This window comes from Oncorhynchus mykiss, chromosome 27 (assembly GCF_057628025.1).
Source record: "Oncorhynchus mykiss isolate SJ-2025 chromosome 27, ASM5762802v1, whole genome shotgun sequence".
Taxonomy (NCBI): Eukaryota; Metazoa; Chordata; class Actinopteri; order Salmoniformes; family Salmonidae; genus Oncorhynchus; species Oncorhynchus mykiss.
Window position 1 is genome coordinate 19,982,713 of NC_143048.1, and position 14,340 is coordinate 19,997,052.

The window sequence follows — 14,340 nt, forward strand, 5'->3', positions numbered from 1 at the left end:
TTGGATTGAGGTCAAGGCTTTGTGATGGCCACAACTTTGGAAGTATGCCTGGGGTCATTGTCCATTTGGAAGACTCATTTGCGACCAAGCTTTAACTTCCTGACTGATGTCTTGAGATGTTGCTTAAATATATCTACATAATTTTCCTACCTCATGATGCCATCTATTTTGTGAAGTGCACCAGTCCCTCCTGCAGCAAAGCACCCCCACAACATGATGCTGCCACCCCGTGCTTCACGGTTGGGATGGTGTTCTTCGGCATGCAAGCCTCTCCCTTTTTCCTCCAAACATAACGATGGTCATTATGGCCAAACAGTTCTATTTTTGTTTCATCAGACCAGAGGAAATTTATCCAAAAAGTACAATCTTTGTTCCCATGTGCAGTTGCAAACCATAGTCTGGCTTTTTAAGGTGGTTTTGGAGCAGTGGCTTCTTCCTTGCTGAGCAGCTTTTCAGGTTATGTTGATATAGGACTCATTTTACTGTGGATATAGATACTTTTGTCCCTGTTTCCTCCAGCATCTTCACAAGGTCCTTTGCTGTTGTTCTGGGATTGATTTGCACTTCTCGCACAAAAGTATGTTCATCTCTAGTGGAGGTCTACAATTTTTAGGTACATACTCTACAGAACACCTTTTAATCTGAATACAGGAGGGCTACATACTCTACAGAACACCTTTTAATCTGAATACAGGAGGGCTACATACTCTACAGAACACCCTTTAATCTGAATACAGGAGGTAGGCTTTAGGTAGGCCTTGAAATACATCCACAGGTGCACCTCCAATTGACTCAAATTATGTAAATTAGCCTATCAGAACCTTCTAAAGCCATGACATAATTTTCTGGAATTTTCCAAGCTGTTTAAAGGCACAGTCAACTTAGTGTATTTAGTGTAACTTCTGACCCACTGGAATTGTGATACAGTGAATTGCACAAAGTAGGTGTCCTAACCGACTTTCCAAAACTATAGTTTGTTAACAAGAAATTTGTGGAGTGGTTGAAAAACGAGTTTTAATGACTCCAACCTAAGTGTATGTAAACCTGCGACTTCAACTGTATAAGCTGCTCACACATACTGTAGGTCTTAAAACCTATTCGTCATCAGAGGCTATGACCTATAGTTTAGTGCCACAAGTCATATATCCTAGGGTCTAATAATAGAGAATATGTTAACAAGTATCTATGAATATGTTAGGAGACACAAATACTAACGGTTATACACTACCGTTCAAAAGTTTGGAGTCACTTAGAAATGTCCCTGTTTTTGAAAGAAAAGCAATTTTTTTGTCCATTAAAATAACATCAAATCAGAAATACAGTGTAGACATTGTTAATGCTGTAAATGACTATTGTAGTGTTTTGTAGCGTTTTGAACGGTCGTGTACATAGTACAGACAGGCCTAATACTGACCTGGTGCTGGGGGCTTGGTGATCTCAAACAGCACCGTCCCTGTCTCCATGTCTTGATTAAATACATTATAATGGGGGACATGTATCTAATATCTGTACTGTATAATATGATAGTTTCGACATAGCCCATACCTGGTACAGGGGCTTTAGTGATCTCAAACAGCACCGTCCCTGTCTCCATGTCTTGATTAAATACATTATAATGGGGGACATGTATCTAATATCTGTACTGTATAATATGATAGTTTCGACATAGCCCATACCTGGTACAGGGGCTTTAGTGATCTCAAACAGCACCGTCCCTGTCTCCATGTCTTGATTAAATACATTATAATGGGGGACATGTATCTAATATCTGTACTGTATAATATGATAGTTTCGACATAGCCCATACCTGGTACAGGGGGTTTAGTGATCTCAAACAGCACCGTCCCTGTCTCCATGTCTCGGATCTTGAACCGTGTGAAATCGATCATGTGAACGTTCTCCTCTGGGGAACATAGGTAGTCTGAAACAGAAAGGAGACAGAGCACCTTTTAATCTGGATACAGGAGGGCTACAGGAGGGCTACATACTCTACAGAACACCTTTTAATCTGAATACAGGAGGGCTACATACTCTACAAAACACCTTTTAATCTGAATACAGGAGGGCTACATACTCTACAGAACACCTTTTAATCTGAATACAGGAGGGCTACATACTCTACAGAACACCTTTTAATCTGAATACAGCAGGGCTACATACTCTACAGAACACCTTTTAATCTGAATACAGGAGGGCTACATGAGGGCTACATACTCTACAGAACACCTTTTAATCTGAATACAGGAGGGCTACATACTCTACAGAACACCTTTTAATCTGAATACAGGAGGGCTACATACTCTACAGAACACCTTTTAATCTGAATACAGGAGGGCTACATACTCTACAGAACACCTTTTAATCTGAATACAGGAGGGCTACATACTCTACAGAACACCTTTTAATCTGAATACAGGGGGGCTACAGGAGGGCTACATACTCTACAGAACACCTTTTAATCTGAATACAGGAGGGCTACAGGAGGGCTACATTCTCCACAGAACACCTTTTAATCTGAATACAGGAGGGCTACAAGAGGGCTACATACTCTACAGAACACCTTTTAATCTGAATACAGGAGGGCTACAGGAGGGCTACATTCTCCACAGAACACCTTTTAATCTGAATACAGGAGGGCTACATGAGGGCTACATACTCTACAGAACACATTTTAATCTGAATACAGGGGGGCTACATACTCTACAGAACACATTTTAATCTGAATACAGGAGGGCTACATACTCTACAGAACACCCTTTAATCTGAATACAGGGGGGCTACATACTCTACAGAACACCTTTTAATCTGAATACAGGAGGGCTACATACTCTACAGAACACCTTTTAATCTGAATACAGGAGGGCTACATACTCTACAGAACACCTTTTAATCTGAATACAGGGGGGCTACAGGAGGGCTACATACTCTACAGAACACCTTTTAATCTGAATACAGGAGGGCTACAGGAGGGCTACATACTCTACAGAACACATTTTAATCTGAATACAGGAGGGCTACATACTCTACAGAACACCTTTTAATCTGAATACAGGAGGGCTACATACTCTACAGAACACCTTTTAATCTGAATACAGGAGGGCTACATACTCTACAGAACACCTTTTAATCTGAATACAGGAGGGCTACATACGCTACAGAACACCTTTTAATCTGAATACAGGGGGGCTACAGGAGGGCTACATACTCTACAGAACACCTTTTAATCTGAATACAGGAGGGCTACAGGAGGGCTACATACTCTACAGAACACCTTTTAATCGGAATACAGGAGGGCTACATACTCTACAGAACACCTTTTAATCTGAATACAGGAGGGCTACATACTCTACAGAACACCTTTTAATCTGAATACAGGAGGGCTACATACTCTACAGAACACCTTATAATCTGAATACAGGAGGGCTACAGGAGGGCTACATACTCTACAGAACACCTTTTAATCTGGATACAGGAGGGCTACAGGAGGGCTACATACTCTACAGAACACCTTTTAATCTGGATACAGGAGGGCTACAGGAGGGCTACATACTCTACAGAACACCTTTTAATCTGGATACAGGAGGGCTACATACTCTACAGAACACCTTTTAATCTGAATACAGGAGGGCTACATACTCTACAGAACACCTTTTAATCTGAATACAGGAGGGCTACATACTCTACAAAACACCTTTTAATCTGAATACAGGAGGGCTACAGGAGGGCTACATACTCTACAGAACACCTTTTAATCTGAATACAGGAGGGCTACATACTCTACAGAACACCTTTTAATCTGAATACAGGAGGGCTACATACTCTACAGAACACCTTTTAATCTGAATACAGGAGGGCTACAGGAGGGCTACATACTCTACAGAACACCTTTTAATCTGAATACAGGAGGGCTACATACTCTACAGAACACCTTTTAATCTGAATACAGGAGGGCTACAGGAGGGCTACATACTCTACAGAACACCTTTTAATCTGAATACAGGAGGGCTACATACTCTACAAAACACCTTTTAATCTGAATACAGGAGGGCTACAGGAGGGCTACATACTCTACAGAACACCTTTTAATCTGAATACAGGAGGGCTACATACTCTACAGAACACCCTTTAATCTGAATACAGGAGGGCTACAGGAGGGCTACATACTCTACAGAACACCTTTTAATCTGAATACAGGAGGGCTACAGGAGGGCTACATACTCTACAGAACACCTTTTAATCTGAATACAGGAGGGCTACATACGCTACAGAACACCTTTTAATCTGAATACAGGAGGGCTACATACTCTACAGAACACCTTTTAATCTGAATACAGGAGGGCTACAGGAGGGCTACATACTCTACAGAACACCTTTTAATCTGAATACAGGAGGGCTACATACTCTACAGAACACCTTTTAATCTGAATACAGGAGGGCTACATACTCTACAGAACACCTTTTAATCTGAATACAGGAGGGCTACATACTCTACAAAACACCTTTTAATCTGAATACAGGAGGGCTACATACTCTACAGAACACCTTTTAACGTGGCCCAAACACTCACACGGAAACAAACACCCACAAACCAAAAGTGATACCCAGGCTGCCTAAGTATGATTCTCAATTAGGGACAACAATTGACAGCTGCCTCTGATTGAGAACTATACTAGGCCAAACTCAAAAACCCACATAAAATAAAATAAAAATAAAAACATAGACTGCCCACCCCAACTCACGCCCTGACCATACTAAAACTCAGACAAAAACAAAGGAACTAAGGTCAGAACGTGACACTTGGTACACCTGGACTACAATAAATAAAATCTATGTTAAAAGACAATTATGCAGTTGTTACAGTGTTGTGTACACTGATTCAGCTCTTCTGACCCTGCCCCATCCAGCCACCTGTCCAGCCTGTCAGATCCTCACCTAACACAGAGACAGAAATAGCTATTTTTACTCCTCTAATCCTTGAGTCTGCCAAGATGTGACACTGACAATAACCACAGAACCTCTCTGTGATAACATGCAGGCCCACAGTGTTTTGTGTCACACTAACAGAACTGACAGCTTGGAATATGAGACACTTCTATAAGGCCCTCTCACAGAACTGACAGCTTGGAATATGAGACACTTCTATAAGGCCCTCTCACAGAACTGACAGCTTGGAATATGAGACACTTCTATAAGGCCCTCTCACAGAACTGACAGCTTGGAATATGAGACACTTCTATAAGGCCCTCTCACAGAACTGACAGCTTGGAATATGAGACACTTCTATAAGGCCCTCTCACAGAACTGACAGTTTGGAATATGAGACACTTCTATAAGGCCCTCTCACAGAACTGACAGCTTGGAATATGAGACACTTCTATAAGGCCCTCTCACAGAACTGACAGCTTGGAATATGAGACACTTCTATAAGGCCCTCTCACAGAACTGACAGTTTGGAATATGAGACACTTCTATAAGGCCCTCTCACAGAACTGACAGCTTGGAATATGAGACACTTCTATAAGGCCCTCTCACAGAACTGACAGCTTGGAATATGAGACACTTCTATAAGGCCCTCTCACAGAACTGACAGTTTGGAATATGAGACACTTCTATAAGGCCCTCTCACAGAACTGACAGCTTGGAATATGAGACACTTCTATAAGGCCCTCTCACAGAACTGACAGCTTGGAATATGAGACACTTCTATAAGGCCCTCTCACAGAACTGACAGTTTGGAATATGAGACACTTCTATAAGGCCCTCTCACAGAACTGACAGTTTGGAATATGTGGAAGGGAAAATATTAGGACAGAAATAGAACACTGACAAACACGTATGGTTCCAATACAGCTCAGTTGGTTGGAGCATGTTATCGACAACACCAGGGCAACACCAGGGCAACACCAGGGGGCCAGCCAACATAACCTAAGGTTTGGGTCGAGGGTACTGTACGCTGATCCCACACCCTTAGAAAAAAAGGGTTCCAAAAGGGTTCTTCGGCTGTCCCCATAGATGAACCCTTTTTTGATTCCAGGTAGAATCCTTTTTGGTTCCATGTAGAGCCCTCTCTGTGGAAAGGATAATACATGAAACACAAAATACTTTAGCTGGAACCAAAAAGGGTTCTTCAAAGGGTTATCCTATGGGGACATGCATAGAACCCTTTGAGGTTCTAGATAGCACCCTTTTTGCAGATCTGTGCCCAAGGGACAGCATCTACAGCCCTGTGGCATACACTCACCTCCCCACAGGCTGTGGATTAGGTCTAAGAGGCTTACATTGTTTCAGCGTCATATGGACAGATTGGAAGACGCTAAGGGGATTTGGGGAAACTATAGGTTTTGCTGTACTATAACCTCCATTCCCCCGACACCACCCCACACATTGACCACTACACCCCTTTCATACACCCCTCCCTACTTGCGTCCCATTAATGGAATCTACTGGTGGGCACCTGCCTCTAAGCCTTTGATATAACTTCATGTCAAAACTGTACTGAGGTAGAATAGTACGAGCATGTTCTAGTGAGAGTTCATCGAGCCCTCAAACACACACAAAACAAATAGTGTGCACACTCTCTCTTTCTCTCTCTTGCCTCTTCCTCTCTCTCTCTCTCTCTCTCCCTCACTCTCTGTCTATCTCTCTCTCTGTCTCTCATCCTCTCTCTCACTCTGTCTCTCACTCTGTCTCTCTCTGTCTCTTCCTCTCTCTGTCTCTCTCTCTCTAAGGGTTTCAAATTTGGGAAAATGACACTAATTATTTTATATTTTTAAAATTTTGTCAGGAAATGCAGCTCCGTCTCAGGTTCTGCTGTTGTGCAGTGGTTGCACAGCCTTTCCTCTACAGGGAGGCAGGTTTTCCTGTGTCTACCCTTCTCAATGGCAAGGCTGTGCTCACTGGTTTTGATCAGTAACCATGGTCAAATATTTAGCCACGGTGTACTGTCGATTTAGGGCCAGATAGCACAGCATTTTGCTTTGTGCGTGTGCTTGTGTTTCCCAATAAGCAATGTAGTTTTGTTTTGACTGTGTTGTAATTTGGTTTGATCTGATTGATTGGATGTTCTGGTCCTGAGGCTTCAGTGTGTTAGTAGAACAGGTTTGTGAACTCAGCCTCAGGTCCAGCTGGATGAGTGGACTCTTTTCTTTGCTCAGCTCTTGGCATTGCAGGGCTTGGTAATGATATGAGAGGGGGTCACTGTATTTTAGATGTTTCCAAAACTTAATTGCTCTTTTTTGAGTTTGTATTATTAGTGGATATTGGCCTAATTCTGCCCTGCATGCATTGTTTGTAGTTTTCCTCTGGACATGTTGGAGAATCTTACAGAACTCTGCATGAAGGGTTTCAATGGGGTGTTTGTCCCATTTGATGAAATCTTGTTTTGCAAGTGTACCCCACACCTCGCTGCAATTGGTTCAATGACATATTCAATTAGTTTTAATAGGTATTTCAATTTCAATTAGCTTTTTAATGGCGTAGAATGCCCTGCGTGCTTTCTCTCTAAATTCATTCACTGCCTCATTAAGGTGTCTAGTTGAGCTTATTTTTAAACCTAAGTAATTGTAGTGTGTACAGTACTCTATATATGTTGTACCAATTGAGAACTTTGGTCTAATTCCCTGAGATCTCTCTGTCTCTCTCTGTCTCTGTCTCTCTCCCTCTGTCTCTCTCTCTCTCTGTCTCCCTCTGTCTCTCTCTCCCTCTCTCTGTCTCTCTCTCTTCAGTTCTTTACTTACCTAAGGGTTAGGAAGCAGATGGACCAAACTGGCTAGCCAATGGCCAGGAGATATTTTTAGCCTTCCTGTTACCTAGCTGTGCTACATGGAGAGAGGGAGGTGTGTGTATGTGTAAGTGAGTATGAAAGGTCGTGTGTGTGTGTTTGTGTATACGCATGCACGCGTGTGTGTATGTGTGTGCTCACATACGTGTGTGTGTCTATGTGAGTGGAGGAGGGGGGAGTGTTGCACTCAAAGGGCCTTCACACAAACCTGCTGAGGTCTTAAGACGACGCCCTCGTTCCCTGCTCAGGCCCCGGTGTTGTTAGGTTCATTAATATAATTGGTAGCAGGCTTTGGACTCTGCTGTGTGTGTGTGTGTGTGTGTGTGTGTGTGTGTGTGTGTGTGTGTGTGCAGATGGCAGTAATTCCCTTGTGAGTTGTGACTGGGTCTCCTGGCTACTTTCCATCTCACCTACTACCCACCTGTCATTATAATCCACACCACAGTACTACTACACCCACAGATAGATAGTAACAACTGTATATACTGTACGTGTGTGTGTGCGTGCGTGTGTATTCTGTACTGGTGGGATAATGGACCTTTTTAATATGTAAGACCGGGGCTCTATGTCTAAGTCCAGAAAGGTTGTCTCAGTGGAGTTGATGGGAAAGCACTCAGCACTGGGATAGCCACACAACATCACATGTCTGCTGGAATAACAGACCAGTCAACAGATGTACTGTACATGTAGCTCTCCAACTTAAACCAGCAACCACAAATTCTGTGATTTTTACTTCTGAGGCCAACCTACTGTAAGGTTGAGGGTTACAGTGGTCTGAGGGTTACAGTGGTCTGAGGGTTACAGTGGTCTGGGGGTTACAGTGGTCGGAGGGTTACAGTGGTCTGAGGGTTACAGTGGTCTGAGGGTTACAGTGGTCTGAGGGTTACAGTGGTCTGGGGGTTACAGTGGTCTGGGGGTTACAGTGGTCTGGGGGTTACAGTGGTCGGAGGGTTCTAGTGGTCTGAGGGTTACAGTGGTCTGAGGGTTACAGTGGTCTGAGGGTTACAGTGGTCTGAGGGTTACAGTGGTCTGAGGGTTACAGTGGTCGGAGGGTTCTAGTGGTCTGAGGGTTACAGTGGTCTGAGGGTTACAGTGGTCTGAGGGTTACAGTGGTCTGAGGGTTACAGTGGTCTGAGGGTTACAGTGGTCGGAGGGTTACAGTGGTCGGAGGGTTCTAGTGGTCTGAGGGTTACAGTGGTCTGAGGGTTACAGTGGTCTGAGGGTTACAGTGGTCTGAGGGTTACAGTGGTCTGAGGGTTACAGTGGTCGGAGGGTTCTAGTGGTCTGAGGGTTACAGTGGTCTGAGGGTTACAGTGGTCTGAGGGTTACAGTGGTCTGAGGGTTACAGTGGTCTGAGGGTTACAGTGGTCTGAGGGTTACAGTGGTCTGAGGGTGCCAGATTATGCCAGAGTCAAGTTTGATGTCACATGCACATGTACAGTGACATGCTTAACTGTAAGCCATATCCAACAGTGCAGTATTCAATATCAAGACAGTATAACTAATACAAACATAAAAATATAGAAACTTGAGAAATAAGAGAGGAAGAAAAAGACAAAAACAGAAGAATGTCAGCTATATTCAAGGTCAGTGCCAATACCAAATGGACAATGTGTAGTGATACTGGAGTGTTGAGGTAGATACTGTAGCTGTAGGTGAATAACACAGTGTTTAAGGGGTAAATGTGGTAAACAAACAGTAGGAATATGGAGGGCTGCACACTACAGTACATCTTAAATAATTGCCCATTGAGTCCAAACACTAACTTACAGCTCTGAGGCTAACCTTTTCCTCCTTGGGGAGCACAGGTCATTCAGGTTCAAATCGGTGTGAAATAATACATTTCAAATTAAATGTTGCTGTCCCCTCAATAATAAACAAAGAATTATAGAACAGACCTACAGCGTTAGAAGGTAAATATTCATAACAAAACACTGTAGACTATTACAGCTCTATAACATGATTGTAGGTCAGTTATATGTGTAGTGACTGAATGACCTTCATTTACACTCTGACTCTGGTGCCATACGGTAGGTGTTATCTAACACCTAACACTTTAGATCAGAGGCCCAAGCTGTGTCCAGGCATCGGCTAACAAGTGGGAGAGCAGAATAGTGCGGCCCGGTGTAAGCATCACAGTGTAAGAAAAGTCAAGTGTACATTCAATCTCTGGTTGAAAAAATAATGCTGTGCCGTACTCAAAATTGTAAGAAATGACGTTATTATGACCATTCAATTTCTATAATCGATGTCCCTTTTTCCAATCTGTCACTCAACCCCAAAGGCTCCACACACATTTCTACAGCCATGACAACTACAACCACAGTGTGTTGGAACTGAAGGCGCCGTTACCCTGGCAACACTGGCACTATGTTCTTGGCACATGGCAGCCTTACCTTCTTTACAGTGACTGTGATGTCTGATAAGAGTGATGTTCTCAGAACATGAGACGGCTACAGATCAGCTAGCTAAACAGGAGCGCCACGAGCAAATTGTATGAGCCCCACTACCCATACTGCAGTACAAAGGTTGCATCTCAGTAGTCGTCCCCATGACCCATAGTACAAAGAAGGCCGCATCTCAATAGTCTAAAGTGGCTTCCTCCCCATTACTGATCTGAACACAGACAAATCAATTATGGAGGATGCTTTCACCTGTTCATTTCATTCATGTCAGTGTAGATTGCCGGAAGGGCACGAGGAGAGACTATTGAGACACACCCAAAGTGACCAATACTCCATTGCTCATCACAAAAGATGACAATGATAATACCACTACATTATCTGTACCTACTGTAGGTCCAATAGTCATTGAGCCATCTGAAGTAACAGGGTCTGAAATGCTGAAGGCTCAGAGTAAGATAGCATCAGAGACCTTTGTGCAGGCAATGCCAAAAGGCACATGGACCCTGTTCCATCAGAGACTGTCATGATGACTCCCTATAATGCTTGTATGAGCATGAGCTTTTCAATCATTTCAACTAACATGGCGTGGGCCACGTTAATCAGCCATCCCTGATTATTCATGTAGCCTAAATATTGTATTCCCTTCGCTACACATCCAGATACACAATATACACCACACATCATCTAAGTGATCATGTCAGCTTCCTCATTGGGAATTCTACTTCCTGATTGATTTCTGTTGCAGCTTTAGCTTTGCCCACTCATCCAGTCCAGTGGGCAGGTAGGTAGGGAGAGAATACACTACATGGCTGCCTGCATTAAATTGAATCTTTGGCCCCGTGAAACACTGCACTGCAAAACGTGTGTGATTCTAAATCTGAAGCTGACTGGACAGATTACCGACAGATGCCCTGCAGAGGAGGGATTGCAAAACGCCAAGTCACTCACACACACACACACACACACACACACACACACACACACACACACACACACACACACACACACACACACACACACACACACACGCTAAGTCAGCCAGAATTACAGATGGAGGGAGAATGTCATCAGACATTACACACTATACTAATTAACCTGTGCTAATTTCCCTCATCGTGATCCAGACGGTGTGAACATTTGCATAGAAATAAATGTACTCTACTTGTAAACAAATGTCATACCCAACGAGTCACCAAAAAGCCCTGCAATCACAGCTCCTAAATGTCTCTCCATTCTCTCTCCTCACTGAGTAAGGCCTGCATGTACATAATAGATGGACATAAGAACAGTAATAGCCGCTGTTAAAATCCTAACACACCTCATCCGCTGTACTTTAAGGGTCATTTAAGTGATCATTGTGTATATTTCCTCACAAGGAACGACAACACAAGATTGTGATTTACGTCTAAAACATCGAGAGAGGGACAGAAAGACAGAGTCACAACAAATATGGCGTGAATCATCATATTCAACATGAAGAGGTTCCACTTCCGATTCATCTGAATGGTTATCCTTGAAGAGGAGAGAAGGAGAGGAGAGGAAGAGATGAAAGGAGAGAGGAAAAGGATGAGAGGAGAGGAGAGGAAGAGAAGAATGGAGAGGATTCGATGAGAGGTGGGAGGGGAGAAGAGGAGAGGAAGAGAAGAATGGAGAGGATTTGATGAGAGGTGGGAGGGGAGAAGAGGAGAGGAAGAGAAGAATGGAGAGGATTCGATGAGAGGTGGGAGGGGAGAAGAGGAGAGGAAGAGAAGAATGGAGAGGATTTGATGAGAGGTGGGAGGGGAGAAGAGGAGAGGAAGAGAAGAATGGAGAGGATTCGATGAGAGGTGGGAGGGGAGAAGAGGAGAGGAAGAGAAGAATGGAGAGGATTCGATGAGAGGTGGGAGGGGAGAAGAGGAGAAGAAGAGAAGAATGGAGAGGATTTGATGAGAGGTGGGAGGGGAGAAGAGGAGAGGAAGAGAAGAATGGAGAGGATTTGATGAGAGGTGGGAGGGGAGAAGAGGAGAGGAAGAGAAGAATGGAGAGGATTTGATGAGAGGTGGGAGGGGAGAAGAGGAGAAGAAGAGAAGAATGGAGAGGATTTGATGAGAGGTGTGAGGGGAGAAGAGGAGAGGAAGAGAAGAATGGAGAGGATTCGATGAGAGGTGGGAGGGGAGAAGAGGAGAGGAAGAGAAGAATGGAGAGGATTCGATGAGAGGTGGGAGGGGAGAAGAGGAAGAGAAGAATGGAGAGGATTCGATGAGAGGTGGGAGGGGAGAAGAGGAGAAGAAGAGAAGAATGGAGAGGATTTGATGAGAGGTGGGAGGGGAGAAGAGGAAGAGAAGAATGGAGAGGATTCGATGAGAGGTGGGAGGGGAGAAGAGGAGAGGAAGAGAAGAATGGAGAGGATTCGATGAGAGGTGGGAGGGGAGAAGAGGAGAAGAAGAGAAGAATGGAGAGGATTTGATGAGAGGTGGGAGGGGAGAAGAGGAAGAGAAGAATGGAGAGGATTCGATGAGAGGTGGGAGGGGAGAAGAGGAGAGGAAGAGAAGAATGGAGAGGATTCGATGAGAGGTGGGAGGGGAGAAGAGGAGAAGAAGAGAAGAATGGAGAGGATTTGATGAGAGGTGGGAGGGGAGAAGAGGAGAGGAAGAGAAGAATGGAGAGGATTTGATGAGAGGTGGGAGGGGAGAAGAGGAGAGGAAGAGAAGAATGGAGAGGATTTGATGAGAGGTGGGAGGGGAGAAGAGGAGAGGAAGAGAAGAATGGAGAGGATTCGATGAGAGGTGGGAGGGGAGAAGAGGAGAAGAAGAGAAGAATGGAGAGGATTTGATGAGAGGTGTGAGGGGAGAAGAGGAGAGGAAGAGAAGAATGGAGAGGATTCGATGAGAGGTGGGAGGGGAGAAGAGGAGAGGAAGAGAAGAATGGAGAGGATTCGATGAGAGGTGGGAGGGGAGAAGAGGAAGAGAAGAATGGAGAGGATTCGATGAGAGGTGGGAGGGGAGAAGAGGAGAAGAAGAGAAGAATGGAGAGGATTTGATGAGAGGTGGGAGGGGAGAAGAGGAGAGGAAGAGAAGAATGGAGAGGATTTGATGAGAGGTGGGAGGGGAGAAGAGGAGAGGAAGAGAAGAATGGAGAGGATTCGATGAGAGGTGGGAGGGGAGAAGAAAAGGATGAGAGGTGGGAGGGGAGAAGAGGAAGATTATACATTGTAATTGAATGTTAAAACAGTTCTGTCCATTAACCGGATCACAGCAACGACCTGGTCCATGATGACCTTTACCAGTATTCCCTGGAGTAACTAGGCTAATAAAGATGAACAAAGTTATGGCTTAATTTACAGAGAAAACCATCAAAAGGACATTTCTGCCATCCCACCAGGAGTTGACCTGCATTGATATCATTGAGCAAGGTGGCCCAGGTGATCTACGCATCTATGGAGGGTATATGAATAAGTATGTGAGTGTGTGTGTGTGTGTAAAGTATGTATGTGTGTCTCTGTGTATGTGTGTGTGTGTATTCCTTTGTAATTAATACATTTGTCTCTGTCTAAATTCAGTCTGATTGGTCCAAGCACACTTCCAGTATGCAGCAGGACAGAGCACAAATGAACCTGCATTGTATCAGTCTGTAGTCAAAATCAAATAAATAATTATAGGCCAATCTCAAAGCTGTCCCCCCTGGTGAAAATACTTGAAACCCTTGTGAGTGAACAGCTAAAATAGTTTTTATTTACTAACTCTATTTTATCAATGTACCAATCGGGCTTCGGGAAGAAGCAAAGCACAATTACAGCAGCCATGAAGGTTTTAAATTATATCACTGAAGCCCTTGACAAAAAACAGCACTGTGTCTCACTTTTTATTGATCTCTCTAAGGCTTTTGATACAGTTGATCATGCTATACTAAGGCAGAGATTGTCGAGTGTAGGTCTTTCGGAGCATGCAGTTGCATGGTTTGTTAACTATCTGTCTGATAGAACTCAGTGCACTCAATTTGATGGGCTCATGTCTGTTAAATTGTCTGTCTGTAATGGTGTGCCCCAAAGCTCTGTACTTGGTCCTTTCTTATTCACTATTTATATAAATAATTTAGACAAAAATGTCCAAAATGCGCAACTTAATTTTTATGCTGATGATACTGTTATTTACTGCTGTGCCCCCCCGCCTCTTACAA

General features: G+C 43.8%; 1 protein-coding gene across 1 annotated transcript in view; it reads right to left on the minus strand.

Moving 5' to 3' along the window:
* Positions 1–14,340, minus strand: part of LOC110507688 (protein unc-119 homolog A) — a 38,374-nt gene that overhangs the window by 3,419 nt on the left and 20,615 nt on the right. The window contains exon 2 of the mRNA XM_036965309.2: positions 1,808–1,921. Within this exon, the coding sequence (XP_036821204.2) occupies positions 1,808–1,921 (114 nt within the window). The remainder of the gene's footprint in view (positions 1–1,807; positions 1,922–14,340) is intronic.